Genomic DNA, 22488 nt, shown 5'->3' with positions numbered 1-22488 from the left:
CTAAGTGAAATAAAGAAAAATCTACAGGGAACGAACCATATAGAGAAGGAAGCCAGGATTCAAATCAATAATAAGGAAGAAATAAGCATTCAACAAGAACAGCAAAATGAAGAAAGAATTCAAAAAATTGAGGTTAGTATAAGGACCCTCTGGGATATCTCCAAATGTACCAACATCCAAATCATAGTGATGCCAGAAGGGAAAGAGGAAGAGCAAGAAATTGAAAACTTATCTGAAAAAACAATGAAAGAAAACTTCCCTAATTTGGTGAAGGAAATAGACATGCAATTCCAGGAAGCACAGGGAGTCCCAAAGAAGTTGGACCCAAAGAGGACCACACCAAGACATGTCATAATTAAAATGCCAAAGGTTAAAATAAAGATAGAGAGAGAATCTTAAAAGCAGCAAGAATAAAGCAAAGGCACCTACAAAGGAGTTCACATGAAACTGTTAGCTGACTTCTCAAAGGAAACTTTGCAGGCTAGAAGGGACTGGCAAGAAATACTCAAAGTGATGAAAAGCAAGGGCCTACAGCCTAGATTACTTTTATCCAGCAAAGCTATCATTTAGGATGAAAGGGCAGATAAAGTGCTCCCCAGACAAGGTAAAGCTAAAGGAATTCATCATCACCAAGCCCTTATTACATGACATGTTAAGGGAACTTATTTAAGAAAAAGAAGAAGATCAAGATCACGAACAATTAAAATGGCAACAAATTCACAACTATCAACTGAATCTAAAAAAAGCAAACTAAGCAAACAACTAGCACAGAAACAAAATCACAGATATGGATATCACATGGAGGGTTATCACCTGGGAGGGGGGAGATTTGGGGGAAAGGTGCAGGGATTAAGAAGCATAATTGGTAGGTACAAAATAGACAGGGGGGTGTTAAGAGTAGCATAGGAAATGGAGAAGCCAAGGAACTCATATGCACAACCCATGGACATGAACTAAGGAGGGGATTGCTGGAGGGAGGAGAGTACCAGCAGAGAGGGCAAAGGGGGAAAAATTGGGCAACTGTAATAGCATAATCAATAAAATAATTTTAAAAATAAAATAAAATTTTGTGGGGATTTTCCAAAATGTGAAAAAATGTACAAAGAAAAAAGTGCTAGAAACAAGTCAGAAGCAGGCTGAATTCACAGCTGGAGGAGGGAGTGACTTAGGCCAGTTCACCTGGTGGAAAGGCACAGAAGGAATGTCCAGAAACAGGAAACCAAAGAAGAAGTACCCAAGTGCATTGCAGGTGACAGAGCATTTTGCATGCCGTGTGTCTTTTGGTGTTTGTGACAACCCAGTGAGGCAGAAAAGGGAGATTTTATTTTGTTTTTCTTAGCTGGGGGAACAGAGAAGCAAAGCAGCATGCTGGTAGGTAATGGAGTCAGAAATCGAATTCAGGGTGGACTGAGTTGCCTTTTCAGCCATACCAGGTGACCGTCAAAAGTACCAAAACAATCACCAGTGCTCTTTGGTTTGCAAGGAACAAGGCTGGTCAAGAGGGCTGTTGGCGTCTTTTTCCTCTGTAAAGTTGAAGGCAATTAGTATGATTAGGGCATGCCTCCAGTTAATGTAATTTTCTCAGCTTCCCCAGGAGTGGGGGACTGAGCAATTCTATTACCCCTGAGTGAGTTAAGAGCTACCAGCTATCAACCATGAGGCCAGACTGAGCTTGCAGTCAACGAATAAGATCAGCTTCTGAAGCACGTGGTCCAGGCTGTCAGACTGAGATCAGTGTCTCTTGTACGTTGTGTCAATAGCCATGGGTCCCATCCCAAACCTCCCCACTCTGGCCCTAAATCAGCCTCCCTGCTTCTGTCCTTAGTAGAAGCTGTTCCCACATTGGGCCCTTGCTTGGGCCCAGAACTCTCTAGCTCTGGCTTGGGGTTTGAGACAGATGGACAAACTGTCATGTAAGATGCCATCCACTAGAAGGAAGCCAGAGCTTCAAGATTCCTTTCCACTTGAGTTTTAATATGCAGAAGTTTGTTTCATGTTCTATGTGAACTGTGAGAACTGGGATTGAACCATACCAAGAAGGAACTCATAGGGTCAGCAAACTGAATGGATTTGGTAGAAACACCAGGCCTAGGACCCAAATTAGAGACAAGGTCAGTGGTTGGTTACCAAGTGTGCAAAAAGGAGATATTACTGAATAAGATATTCCAGGGTCAAACACCAAAAGGAGCAATAAACAGGCATTTACCCAACAACCATTCATTGAGTACTTGTTATGTGCCACACATTAGAATGGAGAACACGAAGACACAGTCCCTGTTCTCATGGCACTTACATTCTAGGCGGGGAGACAAATAATATTCAAGTAACAGAATGAATGATTTCAGATAGCAGAGCTGCTAGGAAGACCATAAATGGGCACAGATAGAGAATAACATGGGACCATTGGGAAGAGGGTCAAAGAAGGCCTCTATGATATAGTAGTAATTAAGTTGAGACATGCAAATGACAAAAAGAAGTTATCCATGCAAAGATTTTGGTGAAGGAATTTCCAGACAAAAAGCACAGTTTTTTTCAACAAATCATTCTGAGATGACTAAATAGCCACATGCAGAAAAGTAACATTGTACCCTACCTTGCACAATATACAAAAATTAACTAAAAATAGATCATTGGTCTAAATGTAAGTGCTAATGCTTTAAACTGTTAAAATGAAATGTAAGATCAAATCTTTGTGACCTTGGGTTAGTCTATGGTTTCTAGATATGACACCAAAATCATAAGCAACAAGAAAAAATAGATTAATAGTTCTTTCATCAAAATTAAAAAAATTTTGTGATGTAAACAGTAATACCATCAAGAAAGTGAGAAGACAGCCCACAGAATGGAAGAAAATATTTACAAATCATGTATCTAATAAGGGACTTGTTTCCAGAATATATAAAGAGCTCTTATAATTCAATAAAAGGACAACTAATTTTTTTAATGGGCAAAGGATTTAAGTAGACATTTCTTCAAAGAATATGTATGAGGAGTTAATAAGCACATAAAAAGATGCTCAACATAGTCATTAGGAAAAGGCAAATCAAAATAATAATGAGGTATTACATCTTACATCCACTAGAATAGTTACACTAAAAAAGATGAACAATAACAATGTGGAGGACTTGGAATCCTCAGCAAAATGATACAGCCACTAAGGAATAACAGTCTGGCAGTTCTTTAAAAAGTTCTACATAGTTACCATATGGACCACCAGTCCCACTGTTAGGTATATAGCAAAGAGAAATGAAAATACAGGTCTTTCCAGAAGGTATCAAGCCATGTAATATGAAAAATGGAGACATTTATTGAAGAAGATACAAGATACAAGAAATATTGTGCACAGGACAATTACGCCTCAGTCCCCTTCATGGTAGGCACCTTGGGACCTCACATAGTTCTCCCAATAGCCATTAGCTGCCCTGGTTGTATTTTCCTGAAACTCATCGATGGTCTTAAATGTCTTCCCTTTTAAAGGTGATTTTAGTTTGGGGAAAAGCCAGAAGTCACAGGGCACTAAATCTGTACTGTAGGGGGCTGAGTCACCTGGGTAATTTGATTTTCCACCAAAAAACTGCTTGAGACATGATGCATGAGCTGGCATGTTGTCATGACAAAGCTGCCAATCACCAGTTGCCCGTTGCTGCAGCCTTCTGATTCATCCAAATAGTTTCTGTGGAAGGAAGTTCAATCTTAATGCAAATTTTTTTTCTGTTTCATTGCTCTACCCAGTCGATTTGAATGCGAGGGCCACAGAGTACACGTGCTCACTCAATGGCATCTACCAACCTTGCCAACTAGTACAGTAAAGTTGTCATTGTTCACACGTGCACATCCCAGTCCACTCTCCTTGGCTGCCAGGTTACATCAATGTCATGCAAACTGTTCTAGTTATATTAACAATAGCTGGACTTTTTCCAGACAGATGTTGTTTATGTCCATATAAAAACTTGTACATAGATGTTCAATAACAGCATTTTCAGAACAGCCAAAATGTGGAAATAATCCAAATGTCCATCAAATGATGAACAGGTAAACAAAATGTGATATCTTCATACAATGGAACATTATTCAGCCATAAAAATAAGATACCGATATGTGCTATAATGTGGATGAACCTTGAAAATATTATGCTAAGTGAAAAAAGCCAGTCACAGAAGACTACGTGTTGTATGAGTTCATTGATAAGAAATCCAGAGTAAGGAAATTCATAGAGACAAGAAGTAGACTAATGGTTGCCTAGGGCTGTGTGTGGGGGGGGGGCATTTGGAAAAGACACAGACTGAGAAGAGTGACTGCTAGTTAATGGGTACAGGGGCTTTTGGGGTGGTGGTGAAAAAGTTCCAAAATTGACCATAGTGATGGTTGTAAAATTCTGTGAACATACTAAATATTACCATATCATAAATTTTATAGTACATGAATTATATTTCAGTAAAGTTGTTACAAAAGAGAGTGGGAACCAAAAGGAGAGAACAGTAACTGCGAAGGCCCTGGGGCCACACGAGGTGCATTCGAGGCACAGAATGGTCGGTGAGGCTGGAGAGTGTGGAGTCTGGTAGAGGCCGGCTCACAGAGGACCCTGATTTTATTCTAAGGCCTAATAAGGGAGTTTGAATTTTAGGCAGGAAAAGCCATCCAGAAGGGTCACCTGGTATGTCACCTGCTAGACCTGTATCCCTTTGGAGACCCCAGCCTCTGCCCCCTCGCTGCCTATGCCAGTCCACAAGGCACAGCTCTTGGGATCAGGTACTGACTGTGTCATGTGGCTCCTTCCGTGAAAGCACACCTGCCTGAGTTCTCAGGCTTTTGTACATGTTTTTGAAAAGTGTGTTCTATACAAAAAAAAATGCAGAAAATGGGTCATCAATATAGAAAAATAAGTTTGATTAATAAGTGGTAAAAATGTGTAAATACCACATACTATCCAAACAAAGCCAGGAGTCAATGGCAGGCTGAATGAGTTCTGATAAATCAATTACGCAGTGTATGCATGCTCCATGAGATTATGTTGGCTGGCCCACAGCCCAAAGGGCCTGACGGGTGGGGCTGTGACAAGAATTGTAAGCATCAACCATCTTTGCAGTTGTTTATCTCGTGCTCTGTACTTTGCTGACTTGCTGGCCGTGGGGTCTTGTTGCTTCATCCTGACAGGAAGGCTCTCACAGTCACTTGTCGAGGTGAGAATCAGGCACTTGCTGAGATAGCTGACCCCTACCTTTGCTCTTGGGGTTCCTCCACACCTGTCAAAGGGAGGAAGCTGTGTTTCCTGAGAGTCTTATGAATGGCACATGCTGTTGCCAAGTCCTGTGACGCTGGGAGGACCTCTCCCAGTGCTCCCAGCCCAGCACAGGAAAGGGCCCGTGCATTATTTACATTGTCTGGGTTTCAGAGCAGGGCTAGCTTTAGCCACCAGCAAGATCTGCAGCAGCAGGAACATGGTGTGCGTGCAGGTACAAGAACTGCTTGCTATGGGCACTGCACACGATGGGGAAGCTCTCAGAATGACGCCACTGTGCTAGCCAGGACTCTCCTGCACAGACTCTGATTCCAGCTATCAGAAGTGGTTCTTGCTATGGACAAAAGCTCTGGCCACTCTTTCCTGCCTTTTATTCTTTGACCCACATGCACCCTTGACACAATCCTTAGAGACAGGAGGAGGGTCAGGCTGTGCAGGCATGGGTAGCCCTGAAGTAGTAATGGCTGGTTAGATGTGTACAGTTAATAAATATGTACCACATGTATTTTCTTATTAAGTCCCCAAACAAGCCTGTGAATGAGTCATAATAGCTAACACCTGAGTGTGGATGTCATGAATATTCACATGTAAATGCACACACATGCACATATACACATTTATACATAAAGACATGTGTGGGTATCATACATACATGAATATATATGCCTATGCACGTATACACACATATGTACATATGCCATGTATTCCTTATAAAACTCCTGTAAGATGAGCAAACAGAGAGAGATGAAAATGACTTGTCCGAAGTCACGATAATAGGGGCCCTGGCAGAGGACTGGCCCAGGGTCTGATGTTTCCCACCACGCTTCCTCCGTAGGAGTCAGTATCTGGTAGAACATCTCGCCAATTACAGAGCTCACACAAAGCCCACCCTGAACCTTTTCCATCTCAGTAACTCCGCTTACTCCATTTCTGGAACCCACGGTCTGCTGCTTGTTCACCTTTTTGTGCATTTCGTAGGCAGGATAAAGTTCATTTGTGTGCCTTTTCTTTTTCACAGTGCCCCTCCGCTCACTGAAAAGGAAGTTGAGGTAAGTAACTCAAGTGCTTTATGAAACTGTGGAGCCTGGGCTTGATGGGCTCTGTTTACTCTTCCGTCGAGGGGCTAACCCAGATATAGAGCATTCAATGTTGAGCATTATTGATAAACTTAACTGGACTGAGGCTTGGATAAGACAGAGACTCTCCACCCACTGACCTTGGTGTAGACAGGCCATGGCCAGCTTACCAGGGCCAGCTCCCATCCTCGGATGCATACAGACACAGTCAGTGCTCAGCATGGCAGAAGTAGCACAGGCCTTGGACTCAGTCCACACTTGAATCCTGGCTCTGCCACTCTGTGTCACCTTGAACAAGTTAATGATGTCTTGGTCTCTTTAACCATATATGGACATATCAGTTCCTATAAGAGAGGGTTTTGTGGGAGCAAGTGAGCAAAGGTGCCTACAACTCATAGCATTGCTGGGATATAGTAGGTGCTCAATGAAGGGTAGCTTTCCTTGTTGCCATCATCACCATCACTGGGTCCACTCAGGGCCTTCAGTTCTCTGTCTGGAGGTTTCTGCCCATGTGGGCCTCGTTACATGCACTTCAGAAGCTCAGGCAGAGTTGTGTCTGCCCAACAGTATAAATCTTCTTCCATTTGACTCAGGCAGGGCAATGAAAGCTGTAAAAATAAAATAAAGGCCATTGCTTCCTTCCTATGTAGTGCATCTATTTCCCCTAGTTTCTCCCCAGTAGTTTCCTATTATTCCAGGAATTCCATGTCTGATCAATACCACCTTTCAAAGTTCATTCATACAGGCTGCATTTTTGGCATGGAATATTTGTTCCAGAAAGCTCCTGCTGGGATCGTACCTGGCCTTACTTAATCTCGTGGCAGCTCTTAAAGCTGCTTTCAATGGAGCATTTGGAATACTTAGACAAGATGCTAGTTCAAGTTTGCTTTAAGTCAACAAGCCTTACATCTCAAATTTTCTTTACAGTAGTTTCATGTGAAACCTCCAAAATCTACGTGTAATAAATCCTTGCATGACTCCAAACTGCTTACACAATCAGATGTGTTGGCCCAAGTTTATCTAAACCTAAATACAGGATGTTATTTTCTTGAAGTTCAGGGAAAAGCCAAGTGTTCTTCTGTTGTTATTCCTCAGTAAAATGCACTGGTCTTCGGGTCCTGGGAAGGCCCTAGCATGGGCCTCAGGTTACCACTCCACCATCCTATGTGTAGTTGACTGTAAAAGGAGTTTCACAGGTACACAGCTGCTTTGCCGACTGGTTCCAGGAACTGATGTAAAATGCTCATGCAAGGAACACACCTGCACTGCGGCCATGTTCTCTGCAATAATTCCTCCTAGCACCTCTCCTATACTCTTTTTCCCAACAGAACGTGTTTGTACAACTGTCCTTGGCCTTTAGAAATGACAGCTATACCCTGGAATCTAGAATTAACCAGGCTGAAAGGGAACGCAACCTGACGGAAGAGAACACCGAGAAGGAACTGGAAAATTTCAAAGCTTCCATTACGGTAACTGTGGGTCCTGACTGGGGACCGCTCAGAGGAGGGGCTTCTCCAAGGGCTATGCTGGGGGTCCTGCTTTTCTCAGTCACCAAGCAGCATCTCCCGAAATGAGAAATCAGGCCAATGCCCTGAGCCCGACAGTCTTCCTCAGAGTGCTGGGAAGAGCTGAGGCAGAGACCCTGAAGGCCTGGGTGACCTCAGGACAGTGGGTGAACCCTGTGAGCCCTCGGGAGCTCCTCAGGTGGGGGCTGGGATGGCAAAAGGAGCTCCTTGGGAACCAGAGGCCTAGATGTGAGTCCCTTCAGTTAGTCCACTAAGCATGAGAGGGGACCCAAAAAACCCTGGAATTTATTTTTAAAAAATTACGTATTTATTCTCACATGTTTAAACTTCAGTCACCTTCACAGTACTCTGTATTTGATGCAATACATCTATTGAGATTTTTTTCCCACTGCTCAAAACAGTTTTTGAACTTGTTGATTTTGATGCCTTTCAGTGCTTCTGCTGTTTTTTTTGTGTTACCTCTTCCACATCTGCAAAATATTTCCCTTTGAGGATTTTTTTCATCTGGGGAAATAAAAACAGTTGCTCAGGGTGATGGTGAGACTGGGTGAATAGGCTTGGGGTCATGTTGTTTTTGTTCAAAAACTGCTGAACATGCAGTGCAGTGTGGGCAGGTGTGCTTGTAAATCACCCATCGTGAAATGGGTAAATGAATTGAAAGAGTCTTCACAAAAAATTCACTGAAGCTGAATGCAGCCTCTCACAACAACTCCAGCTGGTGCACTGATACAGATGGGTTCCTAGAACACTCATGTAGCAGGGGAAGCCTGTACTACAGGGGATCTGCTCTCCAGAAGATAATTCCAGTTTTGGGGGGTCCCCTCTATTATAGAGTGTCCACATTGGGCTTCTCTAATCCCCAGAAGAAGCTGTAGCCGGCCCTGCAGAGGCCACTCCTTTCAGACAGGACGGGAACCAGGGTTCATCCAGTGAGGACCTCAGGTGATATTCCTTCTCACTCCTCAGTCTTCAGCTTCTCTCTGGCAGCATTGTGAGCACCGGGAGACTTACCAGAAGCTGCTGGAGGACATCACTGTCCTGCACCGCCTGGCCGCCCGCCTCTCCAGCCGGGCTGAGATGGTGGGGGCCATCCGCCAGGTGAGCCCCTGCAGCTCCCAGCCCACTGACTGGCTCTGCTCTGCCCACAGCAACTAAAGCGATCATGCACACAGTAACAACTACAGGCACCACTTACTGAAGGCTTCCTCTGTGCCAGGCAGCCTATGTACATTATTGTGGTTTTATTCAGAGTTGTTGTTGTTGTTGTTGTTTTTTGGTGGACCAAAAAAAACCCTCAAGAGCTCTTTTGGAAAACTTTCTGTGTACACCTAAGTGTGAGAACTACTGCATACTCCCTTCTTTTGTTAGAGATTCCTAACGCACATTGGAATAATCAAGCCTTTGAGTAGTCTTACAGCAGAGAGCCTGTTTAAGTTTACTGCCATATTTCCCAAATGTATTTGACTGAAGAACCACCACCACTCCTTTTATCTTTGTCACAAAATACCTGTTCAAGTCCCATGGAACAAGTACTTGGCCAACATGCATTAGGAAAAACTGCCTTGTTTCATGCAATTCTCTCAGCAACACTGTTAAAGTAAATGTCCTATCCCCTGATGAAGACAGGAAGTCTCAGAAAAGTGATAGCAGTAGGAGTGGCAGGGCTGGGGTGCTGGCCCAGATCGGACTCCCTCCCAGCCACTTCAAAGTCCTGAAGCACACACAGCACCGCCCTGATCCCAAACAGTGTCGCAGGAGCAGACTGCCTGAGGTCCAGTCTCGTCTCCACCAGGATTCACTGTGCGGCCCTGGGCCAGTTACCCAACTCTCTGTGCTCCAGTTTCTCCAGCGGTGAAATGTGGCCGATGGTAGTGTCTGCCTTGTAGGGTTTCTGTCATACTTGCAAAATGCTGGGTGTTGTTATCACTACCGCTGTTACCTTGGACCTATGTCCTGCTGCACTGATTGCATCAGTGGGGTGTTCCTGGGACACAGGAACCCAAGCAGGTCTTACAGAATAAGGGAAGGACAGCCACTGGCTGTCCCACCCCTCTATCTTCTGGGGGGAAAACACCTGACTCAGCAGCAGCACCCAGGAAGTCAATCCAGCTGGAGTCAGCCACAAAGGGAGAGCTCAAAGGAAGTGGCTGGTCTCAGCTCATGGCTGTGGAGAACTTTTCCAGGTCATGGTCACTGAGCATGTCTCTCTGTGGGCAGTCAGGCTCTAGCCTGCACTCTCTGAGGGATCCAAAGGGTATAAGCAGAGGAAATGTTCTTATCTGTACAGCTCTCCCAAACATGCTTTGAGGCCCCCGAGTGGTGCTCACTTCAGCCTTCAGCCTTCTCCAAATGGCTCCCCCTCCCCCAGCTTCCGAGTCTCAGCCCTCGTCTCTCTCTAGTTCCACCAGGCTGGTTCGGGCACAGTGTACTGCCTCCAGTCTCACTCCCATCAGTCTGATTTCCACCTGCGGCCTGGTTCTGTCACCCACTTACTTTAAGACGAGGCCCTTCATAACCCTGCCCTAGCTGCCTTTGCTTCCTGTGAACAAACCCAGCTGCTTGCTGATCCCTACGTAAGTGGGGTGCCCTGCACTTCCTGGCTTTCCAGACAGTCCTGGTATTTGCCTATTGTCCCAGCATAATTCTTTTTAAGTTTTATTAAATTTATTGGGGTGACATTAGTTAATAAAATTATATGTTTCAAGTGTACAATCCTATAACACATCATCTATTACACTGTGTGTTCACCATCCAAAGTCAAGTCTCCTTCCATCACCATATACAGGACCCCCTTTATCATCTTCTTCCACTCTGGTAACCTTCCTTCTCTGGTAACCACTATACTGTTGTCTGTACTTATGAATTGTTGCTTGTTCATTTGTGCTTTCTGTTTTATATCCCACATCTGAGTGAAATCATATGATTCCTGTTTTTTTAATCTGACTTATTTCACTTTGTATGACATTCTCAAGATCCATCCATGTTATAGCAAAGGGAAGTATTTCATCCTTTTTTGTGGCTGAGTAGTATTCCTTGTGTGTGAGTACATGTACCACATCTCTTATATCTGATTCTCTATTAAAGGACACTCACTTTTCCCACATCTTGGCCACTGTGAATAATAGTGCAATGAACATAGAGGTTCATATATCTTTATGACTAAATGTTTTCAAATTTTTGCGTTGATGCACAGAAGAGGTACTGCTGGGTCACATGGCAACTCTATTCTTAATTTTTTGAGGAACCTCCGTATTGTTTCCCCTATAGGCTATAACAAGTTACGCTTCCACCAGCAGTGAATGAGGGCTCCTTTTTCTCCACAGCCTCTCCAATACTTGTTATTTATTATCTTATTGATAATAACCACTATAATAGGTGTGAGGGTATATCTCATTGCAGTTTTGATTTGCATTTTCCTTATAACAGGTGAAGTTAAACATCTTTTCACATTCTGTTGGCCATTTGTATGCCTTCTTGGAAGAAGTGTCTGTTCAGGTCCTCTGCCCATTTTTTTTATTGGACTGTTTGTTTTTTTTGTTGTTGAGTTGTATGTGTTCTCTACATATTTTGGGTATTAACCCCTTACTGGAGGTATTGTTTGCAAATATCTTCTTGCATTTGGTTGGGTGCCTTTTTATTTTGTTGACAGTCTCATTTGCTGTGCAGAGCTTTTCAGTTTAATGTAAACTATTCATTTGTTTGCTTTTACTTACCTTGCCTTTGGGGTCAAATTCATACAATCCTAAGACCAAGGTCCTTAAGTTTACTACCTCCATTTCTTCTATGTATTTTACTGTTTCAGGTCTTATAGGTAGATTTTGGTCCTGGCATGATTGTTAATAGCACTCCCTTTTGCTCTCCAAAGGACTCCTGTTTGAGGAATAAACCCTTTACCTAGATGCAAGCCCTATGGTTTCCTGTCTCCGGACCCTTGCTCTTGGAGTTTTTGTCCTGAGTGCTCTTTGTCCCTTCTGTCCATATCTGAATGTGCAGGTGGTGCCCACACCCCTTCAGCCACTGCACTCCATCTCCACAAGGCCTCCCTGACACAAGCTGACACTCGCCCACCTGTCATCCCCTGAGGCATTGTGGCAGTGCTTGTGCTTATTCTCTGAGTGCAGGTAACTCTGAGGCCCTCTCAGCTTACATGGTGGACAGCAAACTCTTAGAAGGAAGAGTCACTCACGCCTGATTGGTCCCTGTATCCTTTTGATTCTCTCAGTCCAGAGCCTCACTCAGTGCCAACAAGTGCCAATGAGCCTTTCTTTCACCCCAAATGCCAGGGTGTTCATGCTACCCTTCTCTGCAGGAAAAGCGTATGTCAAAGGCAACAGAGGTGATGATGCAGTATGTGGAGAACCTGAAGAGGACGTATGAGAAGGACCATGCGGAGCTCATGGAATTTAAAAAACTGGCGAATCAGAATTCAAGCCGCAGCTGCGGCCCCTCTGGTAAGGAACCAGGGTCCTGCCCTCGTCTTACGGCTGCATTGTGGGTCCCCGATGTCTCTAGGCTGAGATTAAGGGCTGCCCTAGGACCTATTTGAGGTTGAGCAAAGTTCATTGCCCCTGCCCAGTGCTGCCCACAGGGGCTTCGCAGCAGCTGCTCCCGTGAGCCTGGGGGCCTGGGACCAGAAAACGTGAATGGCCCCAAAGTACCTCCTGAATTCTGACACAATTAACCAGAGCATCTGACCACTTACAGGAAGCCCACAAGCCCACTCTACTTTGTGAAATGAGGGACCCCGGGCCCTTTGTGCTTTGGGGCACCCTTTTAGGCTGCACGTACTGAAGAATTTGGACTTTACCCTCAAAAGTGTTAGGGATTTTAGTCAGGGAAATGGCTTGATCCCATATGGAGTTTAGAAGGTTCCCTCTGACTATGGTAAGGCCAGGACATCCCTGGGGCAAAGCCAGAGACAAGGAATCCCGAGAGGCTGCTTCTGCAACTGTCCCAGTGAGAGACAGAGTCTGGGCAGTGGGGGTGGGGTGAGAGCCTGGCGAAAGGAGATGTTGCTGAGACAACTAGCAGCCTCATGGGTAAGACAAATGTTTTAAAGAAATACACTACTTTAAAAATGTTCTATAAAATCGCTATAGGAGCACAGTGGAGGGGCCACCTGATTCTGTGTGAGGAAGTCAAGGAAAGTTTTACAGAGAGATGATGTCTGGGCAGTATTTTAAAGTAAAAATAGGGGTTCTCCAGGCCAAAGAGAGAAATACATCCAGGTGGAGTCAACAGCCCGTACAGGCGTGTGGGGTTGGGACAGGAAGAATACGAAACCGTTTGATGTGGTTGCAGTGCTGGGTTTTGAAAATGACAAGTTGAAGGTGAGACTTGATAAGCCAGGGCCACATGCCAGGCCTTTGTCCCTTAGGCAATGAGGAGTCACTGATGAGTTGACATCACTTGACATTTTCACGTTGTACTTTTAGAAGATTTGCCTGGCTTCAGAGCAGGTAATGCATGCGGGGAGTGTGGCCGTTGAGGGACGGAGAGCCCGGTCAGCAGGCCTTGAAGTGGTCCAGGAGGAGGAGGAGGATGGTGCCTTGGAACAGGCCCTCTCCTTGGGAGCTGCCAGGGTCGGGGCTCTGGCTGCTGACCGTGTGTTAGCAGGAGAAACAGACACTTCAGTGACAGGAATCCCATGGAATGCAAACATCCGTGTTACCAAGAGCAGGAGAAGGGAAAGTGCAGAAACGATAACAGATGGAGAAACCTTTATAAACAGGAGGTTTCACAAGTTTCCTGGGGAATATCAGTGACGCTTCCCAGCTCCAGACTGTCTGCTCTGGATCTTGGCAGCTAGGTTCCCTGACCCACATGCATCTGGGCCTCTAACAAGCCGCTGTCTGTCAGGGTTGGAAGCTGGGGAAGTTGCCATCAAAGGAATCCTAATACATGGGCCCTCGCATTATTGTCCTGCAAGGCTCAATGTCTACTATGAACAACATTAGCCAAGATTTATGAAACGAGCAGTTACCTATTCATTCTACCGATGTAGAATTGGGCACCTTTGGTATGCCCACGAGATACGGGAAAACAGAAGTCAAGGGCACACACCTCCAAACCACAGAGAGCTCCCAACCCTGTGGGGGGTGGGGCAGAGCAGTGTAGCCAGTACTGGGCCAGAAGTAAGCAGACTTCCGTGGGAGCACACTGCACAGCCCCACCTTCGATCTGGGGCGAGGAGAACGTGCTTACAGGAAGAAGCAAGACAGTCACTGAGTCTCGAATGGTAAACAAGTGGCTTTCAGTCATTTGTTCTCACTCCACTGTTTTTCCAAGCTACAGCTCAGCTTGGGCTGGTGCAGAGGGGCCAGCACCCATGCAACAGGTGTGTCCACTCACCAGGTGTGTTCCCCCAACAGGTGTGTCCATTAGATACTCTATGGCCATTCCCTAATATGGAGTTTATTTTTTAAGTCTTTATATGACTTCCAGCAATCCTTGTCTTTGCCTGATACCCTGAAGACTACAGTGAAATAAAAATATCTCTGATTTCAAAAAAAGTGATACACATTTAAAAGAAAAAATAGCATCTATTTTTCTAAAATAACACCTATATTTTTCTAAATATAAAACATGTTGATTGTTTACTTTCTGGATTATTTCCATAAGATAGATTCTAGAAGTAAAAATACTAGCTTGGGAAAGACATATTTATCAGGCTCTTAAAGCAAATTATTTTCTAATAACCCAATGATATTTCCATTTACTGGGTTACAATAATGCTCAATTCATTTTGCCACTGGCATTCCTGCCCTTTCTATTTAAAACTATCTTTAACTTTGATGGGTCAAAATTGTACCTCATCTCATAGTTTTAATTTGTATTGTTTACCATTTCAAATGTTCACTGGACATTTATATTGCTACTCTCATAAATTTTCTACTTATGTCTTTTGCCCACTTGTAAGATTGGTGTTTTAATCATGCATATGAACTCTTCATATATGAAGAATATTTTCCGGTTCTGCTATTTTGGCTGACTAGAAAACTTAAGACCCTTTGACCACAAATACTTTTTGCTGGATAAAGTAAAGCAAACCATAGTCCAAAAGAATTAGCTGAATCTACAAGAAAAGAAATTGAAGTACTCAGACACAAGAAAAGAAAAGGGAACTGAAACCGAGCTGACCCTGCAGCCTCCTTGGGACGGAGTCAGCCTCAGTTCTCTGGGTGCGGGCTTTTGCACTTGCATGCTGTCTGAGACGAGGCGTAGGACACCCAGAGAGCTGACTCTGAGACTCCCACTGAAAGTGAAGACTTTCCAAGGACTGCATCTTTACAGAGAACTTGGGCAAGGAAAAAAAATCAATCACCAAACAGCAGAGAAAGAAATCAAGGGAGTTTGCCTGGTGTTGCCCTGGGCTGTCTATAGTAGGTAAAAAACAGTTTCTCCTTCCTCATAGGGAAAGTGCAGACCCCAAAAGTACACGCTGTGACAGAGGTGGTGATGCAATAGGGGCAGAATCTGAAAAGAGCATGACAATGGGGCCTCCGGCCCGTAGATACCTTGACTTAGTTTTTGACTGTCCGTTTCCTGCCGGAGCCTACTCTGAAAACTTACCTGAGTTCTCCTCTCTGTTCCCTCCTGTTGCAGAAGACGGGGTCCCTCGCACAGCGCGGTCCATGTCCCTCACTCTGGGAAAGGTATGCGTGTTCACGGAATACCAGGGCTCCCAGAGGAAGTACAACGGAAGTTTCCACAGTCACCCAGGAGAGCATTCACTCTTGAATCCATGGGTGGCAGAGAAGCTCTGGACAGTCTCTAGTTCCACTCCTCACCCCTGCTAGCTCGCCCTCTAACCTTCTCTCGCTCATGGTTTTCCTAACTGTCTCATTCCTTAAATGAACATGAAATGATGCATAAACCTTGGTATTGCTATTGTTTCCATACACTCTCCAGGATGTTAACCAGAGACTGGGGGTTAACATCTGTTTCATTTCTTCAGGACTTAAAAAACTCAAATAGAAACATGTTGAGACATCACCAGTAACAGAAAATTTGTGTCTACTTGGGCAACTCTCTCCACACCAACTCCCAACACCATCACCACCCTGAAGCCCAAATATCCAGTGAATGTTATTACAACATTAGGAATAATTAGGTATTTTCAGGGTCTTTCTGAACTGTGGGTGCTGCTCCCTCCATGACAGTGGGCCCGGTCTCTTGTTTTTCTACAGAACGTGCCCCGCCGGAGGGTCAGCGTTGCCGTGGTTCCCAAGTTTAATGCCCTGAACCTGCCCAGTCAGCCTGCAAGCTCATCACCCATCCCCTCCTTACCAGCCCTGGTGAGTATGGTGATGTTTGCCTGCTGGGCTGATTTGACCTCTCCCTCAGGCTCACTCATATGAGGGTGACCTAGATGGCGGCAGGGTCAACACGGTGAGGACATTCCCAGCACAGATTCTGGACTGTGAGCTTAAAATTCTCAATATAGACCAGGCTCCACGTCTCCCCACTGACCTTAGAAGGTCCTTGCTCAGTGTCTTTGAGCAAGGTGCTGCGTTGCTTAAAAGCAGTCTCCTTTTTCACGCTCAAACCTCAGCCCTTTGAGGTAGGCACGATTTTGTCCCTGTCTGCAATGGGCTCAAGCAGCTGAAGGCTGCACTGTATAACACTAGAGTTGAGCTTTGAACCATGGGCTCTCTGATTCTGGAGCCTGAATTCTTGAAACCCAATATGATCCTGCCTCAATCCGTTGCAACATTGTTACACAAAAACGAAAAACTGGAGACTACTCAAATGTCCATTAATAAGAGATTACTTAAATAAATTATGGATATCCCTATAAAGGGTTTCTATGTAGTTGCTAAAAATAATGATTAGAATATAAATACAGCCCTGGCTGGTGAGGCTCAGTGGATTGATCACCAGTTTACGAACCAAGGGGTCACCAGTTCCATTCTCAGTCAGGGCACATGCCTGAGTTTCGGGCCAGGTCTCCAGTGGGGGGTGCACAAGAGGTAACCACACATCTCTTCCCCTCTTTCTCCTTCCCTTCCCCTCTGTCTAAAAACAAATAAATGAAATATTTTTCAAAAAAGAATGTAAATACAGGGTGGGGAAAAGTAGGTTTATAGTTGCATGGAAAATAATATAATAATTAATAATACATGAATAAACTGTTTCATGTACTCACAACTGTAAACCTACTTCTGCCCCACCCTATATTTATTGACATGAAAAAATTCATAATTATTAGTAAAAAGCAATTAAAACAGTATATGCAGTATAATTCTGTTGTGTAGTTTTTTTTTAAAAAATGGTGTTCTGTGTGTAGACAGAAAATTCTGGAAGCATATATGTAAAATAATAATGGTTGTGTATAGGCAGTGATAAAACCACAGGTGATTTTTATCTTCTTGCTGCCTTTTTATATTTCTATAGTAAGAATGTTTTACCTATAATCAGAGAAAAATCCACTTCAATTTTTTTACACAAAGACAGTTCCTATATAACATTTTCCAGACCCCAGGTTTTTGTGAATCTAGTTAATCCTATCTAAAACTTCTGATTCTTCTCCAGTTGTTTCTTGGTGCCCCTGCTCACCACTAGCCGTAATCTACAAGGAAACAATCTGATTGCGAAAGCAATAGGCAAAGTCGATGCGAGCTCTGTTGTGCTGATAGGCAGCAATAACTCTTAACTTCTTTCACCTCCTCCTGCCTTGAACTTTTCAATCATTTCTGAAATCAACATAAACTCCCAAATCATCCACTAAAATAAAGGAGCCCAAAAAAATTTTTAAAGGAGCTTAGGGAGGGCTAATTACTGTGTTTTAAATGATCTATTTCTCATACTATACTAAGTGTATAAAGGAGAAATATATATCCGCTTAGGCTAGGGTTTGGCAAACAGGGCTATACATGAAAATGACATGGGGTACTTTTTAAACATTCTATGCCCAGGCCCCACCCCAAGATTCTGGGTGGGATCAGTACTTTCAAAAATCTCCCCCAGTTGATTCTAATGTGCAGTCAGATTAGAACCACTGCTTAAATCAAATCCATTGCAACAAAACAATGTAGTCATCCTAGAGAATTTATTGTAGAGAAATGTACGATGATGTGGGCTTTAGTAAGGACAGGCATGTCTTCCTGAGAATCATGCTCAGAGCTGTGTCTCCAGGGCAGTGATGGGCTTGCATGAATCTGTCCCAGGGCCCCCAGGACCTGTGTTTGACAGGCAGACCACCGGTATTTAGTCCAAGTCAGTAAACCAGAAACAGAGAAAAACTGAGGCCTCCTCTCCAGAATGGAGCCTCAAATGTAAACTCTTAACAAAACTTGGAAGAGGAAAGGTAAAAGTTGCAAGTTGTGCACGTGCCCCAGAGGGAATGAACACCAAGGAAAGGAGGACAGAGGAGGCCTGAGAAGAGGGCGAGTGCCTGGTCTCAGATGGAGATTCAAAAGTGTGAGGAGTGAGGACAGGGAGGGAGGTGGAGCAGCAGCCACCCCTGTGTCCCCAGAATCACCAGGCACCCAGCAGCTCTGGTTTCTTCCTTCCTAACTAATCCTCACCTCTGTGTCTCCTGTTTTCCATTCAGTCGGAATCACCTAATGGGAAAGGCAATCTCCCTGTCGTCACCTCAGCACTGCCTGCACTTTTGGAAAAGTAAGTTTGTCGTTTTTCCTCTGAACTTTGGGGATCTCTGAGGAGAATTTTCCAGATTCACCTTTCCTCCTATTCTCACTCCCAAAATGCGACAGAAAGCAAATTAAGTTCTAGGGGAAATAAGTGGGACTCTGAGGCCCACAAAGATTTCAGACCTAGTTTGCAAACTTCCTGGGTGAGGAAGATGCTGTGGCTTAGGTCAAGGGTCTACTAAAGATCAAAGCCAACGGAGGTTGGTTGGGACTCTCTGGACCACAGATACAAGGAAGCTCCAACTCAAAGGGCTTAACTGCGTGCAGAGGAGGGGCTGCCGCAGGTGTGGTACAGCAGGGCCAATGCAGCCACTCTGATCTCCTTGCCTCTGCCCAGTTTATGTACTGACTTCACAGGAGGCTTGTGACAAATGGCTGCTGGTTCCAGGTGTCCTATCCAGACATGACAATTTCTAGAGTAAAAGGGGCCATCTTTCCTCGTGTGTTTTTCTTGTGAATGAACCCAGAACCCTTTCTTTGGCCTTCCTTCTTATCTTGTTGGCAGATTTGGAGCCTGGCCCTTTTCTAAACATCAGTCACAGGCTGTGGGAATGGGATTGTCATCGTGGTTTTAAACTATCCCCTGAGATGACAAGAGAGGGCCAGCTTCCTATGAAGCAAAATGACTTCGTAAAGAACAATAAATTCTTAAACAAAATCATGTTGCTGTTAGGGAGGAGGAAGGAGAGGAGTGACGGATGGGCAGCCAACAGGGTGTGCTGTGCCTAACTTTTCTACACATCTGTGTAATTTGTAGGCCTTTTCATCCTCAGCCAAGACCAGGCAGGCTGTTTCTACACACTTGGAGGAGTTTATAACTTGCTTTTCAGTTCTTTCATTTGCTTGCTGGAAAACAGCTGGATCACAGCTGCCACCTCTCAGAACTTTCTCCTTGTGTCTTTCCTCACTTGGTAGAACATCCACCTCTATTCTTCCTTCCTCCTTGCCTTGAGACAGCTTTAGTCCTTTTCATATTTCATTGCTTTTAGGAGAGTTTTGCTTGACCGGTAAGGAATGTCTATGTTGGGCCCCCTTTCAGTACAGACAAGTTCCCGAGCTCCCCACCCCCAGACGTAGCCTGTTTTCATCCTCTCTCAGCATTTCAACCACTAAGCTGTCCCTCAGCGGCTTACCCCACGTTAGTCTTGAAGTTTTCCCAGCATTTCCTCTTTTTGCCACCTTACCTCGCATAAGCTTACAGGTCCTTGATATTGTATAGGGTTCTCTTGTTCATTTGTTTCCCTGTTTTCCTGGTCACTATAAGGAAATTATAAAGGATGATAAACTAACAACCACATGGATGTAACTAAGGTTAAAGAATCTTATCAGGTTCCTGGAATCATGGCCTATGGATCTCTATAGAAATAGCACTTATGCCCTGAGTGAAAAGCATACTAAAATTTCTCCCTTCCAATCCTGCCTTTGGATGCACCACTGCCTTCTCCAGGGAGGCCCCCAACATGGCTCTGCTTCCAGCTCTTGGCCTGCAGAGCTAATAAGAAAAGAAGATTTATGTCCCCACTCTCCTCAGGAGACTAATCATGAAGGGGCAGGGCTCAGACCCTGTGGAACTAGTGTTCAAGCCAGCTGAGAACTTATATATGAGTCAGTGGGGATCAGCAAGAACCTGAGCTAAACTTGGTAGGAAAAAGTGAGGTGTGAAACTGGGGACAACAGGCAGCAGCCCCAAACAGAAGTGGCAATGAATGTCAATGGTGACAAAGATGTCTGCAGGTCATTCCTATAGGCTACCCAGAGAGAGCACCCTGGCACATTGCCCACGGGGTGGCTGACTCACCTGTTGGGAACACGCCCAGCCTATACAGATGCCTGCAAAAAGGAGAGGGAGTATCCAAAGGAAGAGGGATTCAAGACTGATAGCAGCTTTCCCCTGTGGATTTCTAAAGGGTGCTAAGTGATTTCTATCTGAATTCATGAAACTGGAGACATTTAACATAGTGCTAAGAGACTTGATAATGAGACAATCTGTGAGTGAAAATGAATTTATATCTTCTGTTCTAACACAAATGTTGTCAATTCTGGCTGCCTCTTCCATATTGTTAAAGTGAAACAATGCATTATAAGTTACTATACTTTCTAGATTGTTACATTCAGCTTGATGTTAAAAAGATGTCACATTTCTCTAAACACACAGTGACTCAGCAGGAAGGGAAATGGCTGGGAAGGTGGAACATGAGATCAAATTGCCTGTGGCTAGGTCTCAAGCAAATGCCTGAGCTGACTGCACTGCCCATTGTGATTTGGGAGAATTCTGAGCCTTGTTTTTGTAGGTCACTTCATGGTAAACTGCCCTTCACTCAATAAGGGTCTAAGAACATGTAGACTTAGAGAAAAACATAGAAAGTGTACAGTAGTCCCTCCTTATCCACACGGAATACATGCCAAGACCCCCAATGGATGCCTGAAACTGCAGATAGCATTGAACCCTATATATACTGTTTCTTCACACATACACACACATACTTACAGATGATAAAGTTCAATTTATAGATTGGCCACTGTAAGAGATTGACAACTACACATAAAATGGAACAATTATAACTATATACTGTATTAAAAGTTATGTTCATGTGGTCTCATGCCTTATTGTACTGCATTCACCTTTCCACTTGAAGGGATCACTTTAAGGCTTCTCTTGACATATCAGAATTGCCAGCATCACTACTCTTGCAGTTTAGGGCCATTATTAAGTAGTCCCTTTAATATATGACCATTGATCTGCTAAGTGACTAACAGGCTGGCAGCATATACAGTGTGGATATGCTGGACAAAGGGATGATTCAATTGCAGGACAAGATGGAACAGGACAACCTGAGATTTCATCATTCTACTCTGAACAGTGTACAATTTAAAACTTATAAGTTGTTTATTTCTGGAACTTTCCGTATAGTGTTTTCAGGTTGTGGTAAACTATGTGTAACTAAAACCACACAAAGTGAAACTGTGGATAAGAAGGGATTTATATATATATAAAATATATTTTTCCTTAAAATTTTTTTAAATCACAGTTTACATTCAATATTATTTTGTATTAGTTTCAGGTGTATAGCATAGAGGACTACTCCTATATTTAAAGTGTCATAAAGGTTAGAACAGAGCTCAAGAGCAGTCTCACACATAGAAAGCTATTTACTCATTGTTTTTCTTTCTTTAATTTCTTTGACAATTAATGACCAAGGGCCAGGCACCTGAAATGCACTCACATTCTAATGGGAAAGACAGATGACCATTATAATGCAATGTGATGGGTGATATCTCAAGGAAGTACAGGTTGCTAAGGAAACAATACACACAAAAATGGGCACCTTAGCCCAGATTTTGTATGGTTGGGGGACAGGGGGCCTCCGAAAATGTTTTCCGTAGGGATTTATTTTTAAAGTGAAACCTGAAAGTTACATTAACTTGGCGAACTAGAGGTTAAGAACATTCCAGGTTCTATCTAAGGTGAGTAAGTGTGGAGTCAAGGAATAATAATAATGATGATGGTGATGGTAATTACTCATATGATTTGCTACATGCTTAGTTTATGCCAGGTGCCATTCTAATTGCTGTGCATTCATGATCTCATTTAATCCTACAAGAATCACCTGAGACAGGGATAGTATTAATATCCCTTTATAGATGAAGAAACTGAAACTCAGAGAAACCATCACTTGGCTGAGGTTACGCAGCTCACAGCAGAATTCATGCTTTTAACCTCTTAATGGGTTCTCCAGCTAGAAGAACAGAAAGACGTTGAGTATGCCTGGAAAGAAGAGGGTAGATTTAAAAGCTATTTTTGACAGAACTCTTGTAAAAGGACCTGGTCACTGGCTGGCTGGGTACTGAGTGGAAGGCAGAGTGGGGTGGAGTGATGGGGATACGTGGAGGTGTTCACCAGGGGCGTCAGCAAAGCCACAGAGATAGATGACATACAGGACTAGTTTTATAAAAGGGGCCATCACACTGATCAGTCACAGAGCAATTTTAAC

General features: G+C 43.9%; 1 protein-coding gene across 10 annotated transcripts in view; it reads left to right on the top strand.

Annotated features, from left to right (window-relative positions):
- The window catches only part of IRAG1 (inositol 1,4,5-triphosphate receptor associated 1), a 115669-nt gene that overhangs the window by 78708 nt on the left and 14473 nt on the right, over nt 1-22488 (top strand). For 9 of the 10 annotated variants that reach the window (XM_028517397.2, XM_028517392.2, XM_036029022.1 and 6 more), the window contains 7 exons: nt 6258-6288; nt 7644-7784; nt 8808-8939; nt 12151-12292; nt 15447-15496; nt 16031-16138; nt 18397-18464. In XM_028517397.2, coding sequence (XP_028373198.1) covers nt 6258-6288; nt 7644-7784; nt 8808-8939; nt 12151-12292; nt 15447-15496; nt 16031-16138; nt 18397-18464 — 672 coding nt within the window. The remainder of the gene's footprint in view (nt 1-6257; nt 6289-7643; nt 7785-8807; nt 8940-12150; nt 12293-15446; nt 15497-16030; nt 16139-18396; nt 18465-22488) is intronic. The other variant, XM_036029023.1, reaches the window with a different exon arrangement.

Source organism: Phyllostomus discolor, chromosome 6, assembly GCF_004126475.2.
Source record: "Phyllostomus discolor isolate MPI-MPIP mPhyDis1 chromosome 6, mPhyDis1.pri.v3, whole genome shotgun sequence".
Taxonomy (NCBI): Eukaryota; Metazoa; Chordata; class Mammalia; order Chiroptera; family Phyllostomidae; genus Phyllostomus; species Phyllostomus discolor.
The sequence above is the reverse complement of the archived record's forward strand: the minus strand, read 5'-3'. Positions and strand labels throughout refer to the sequence as shown.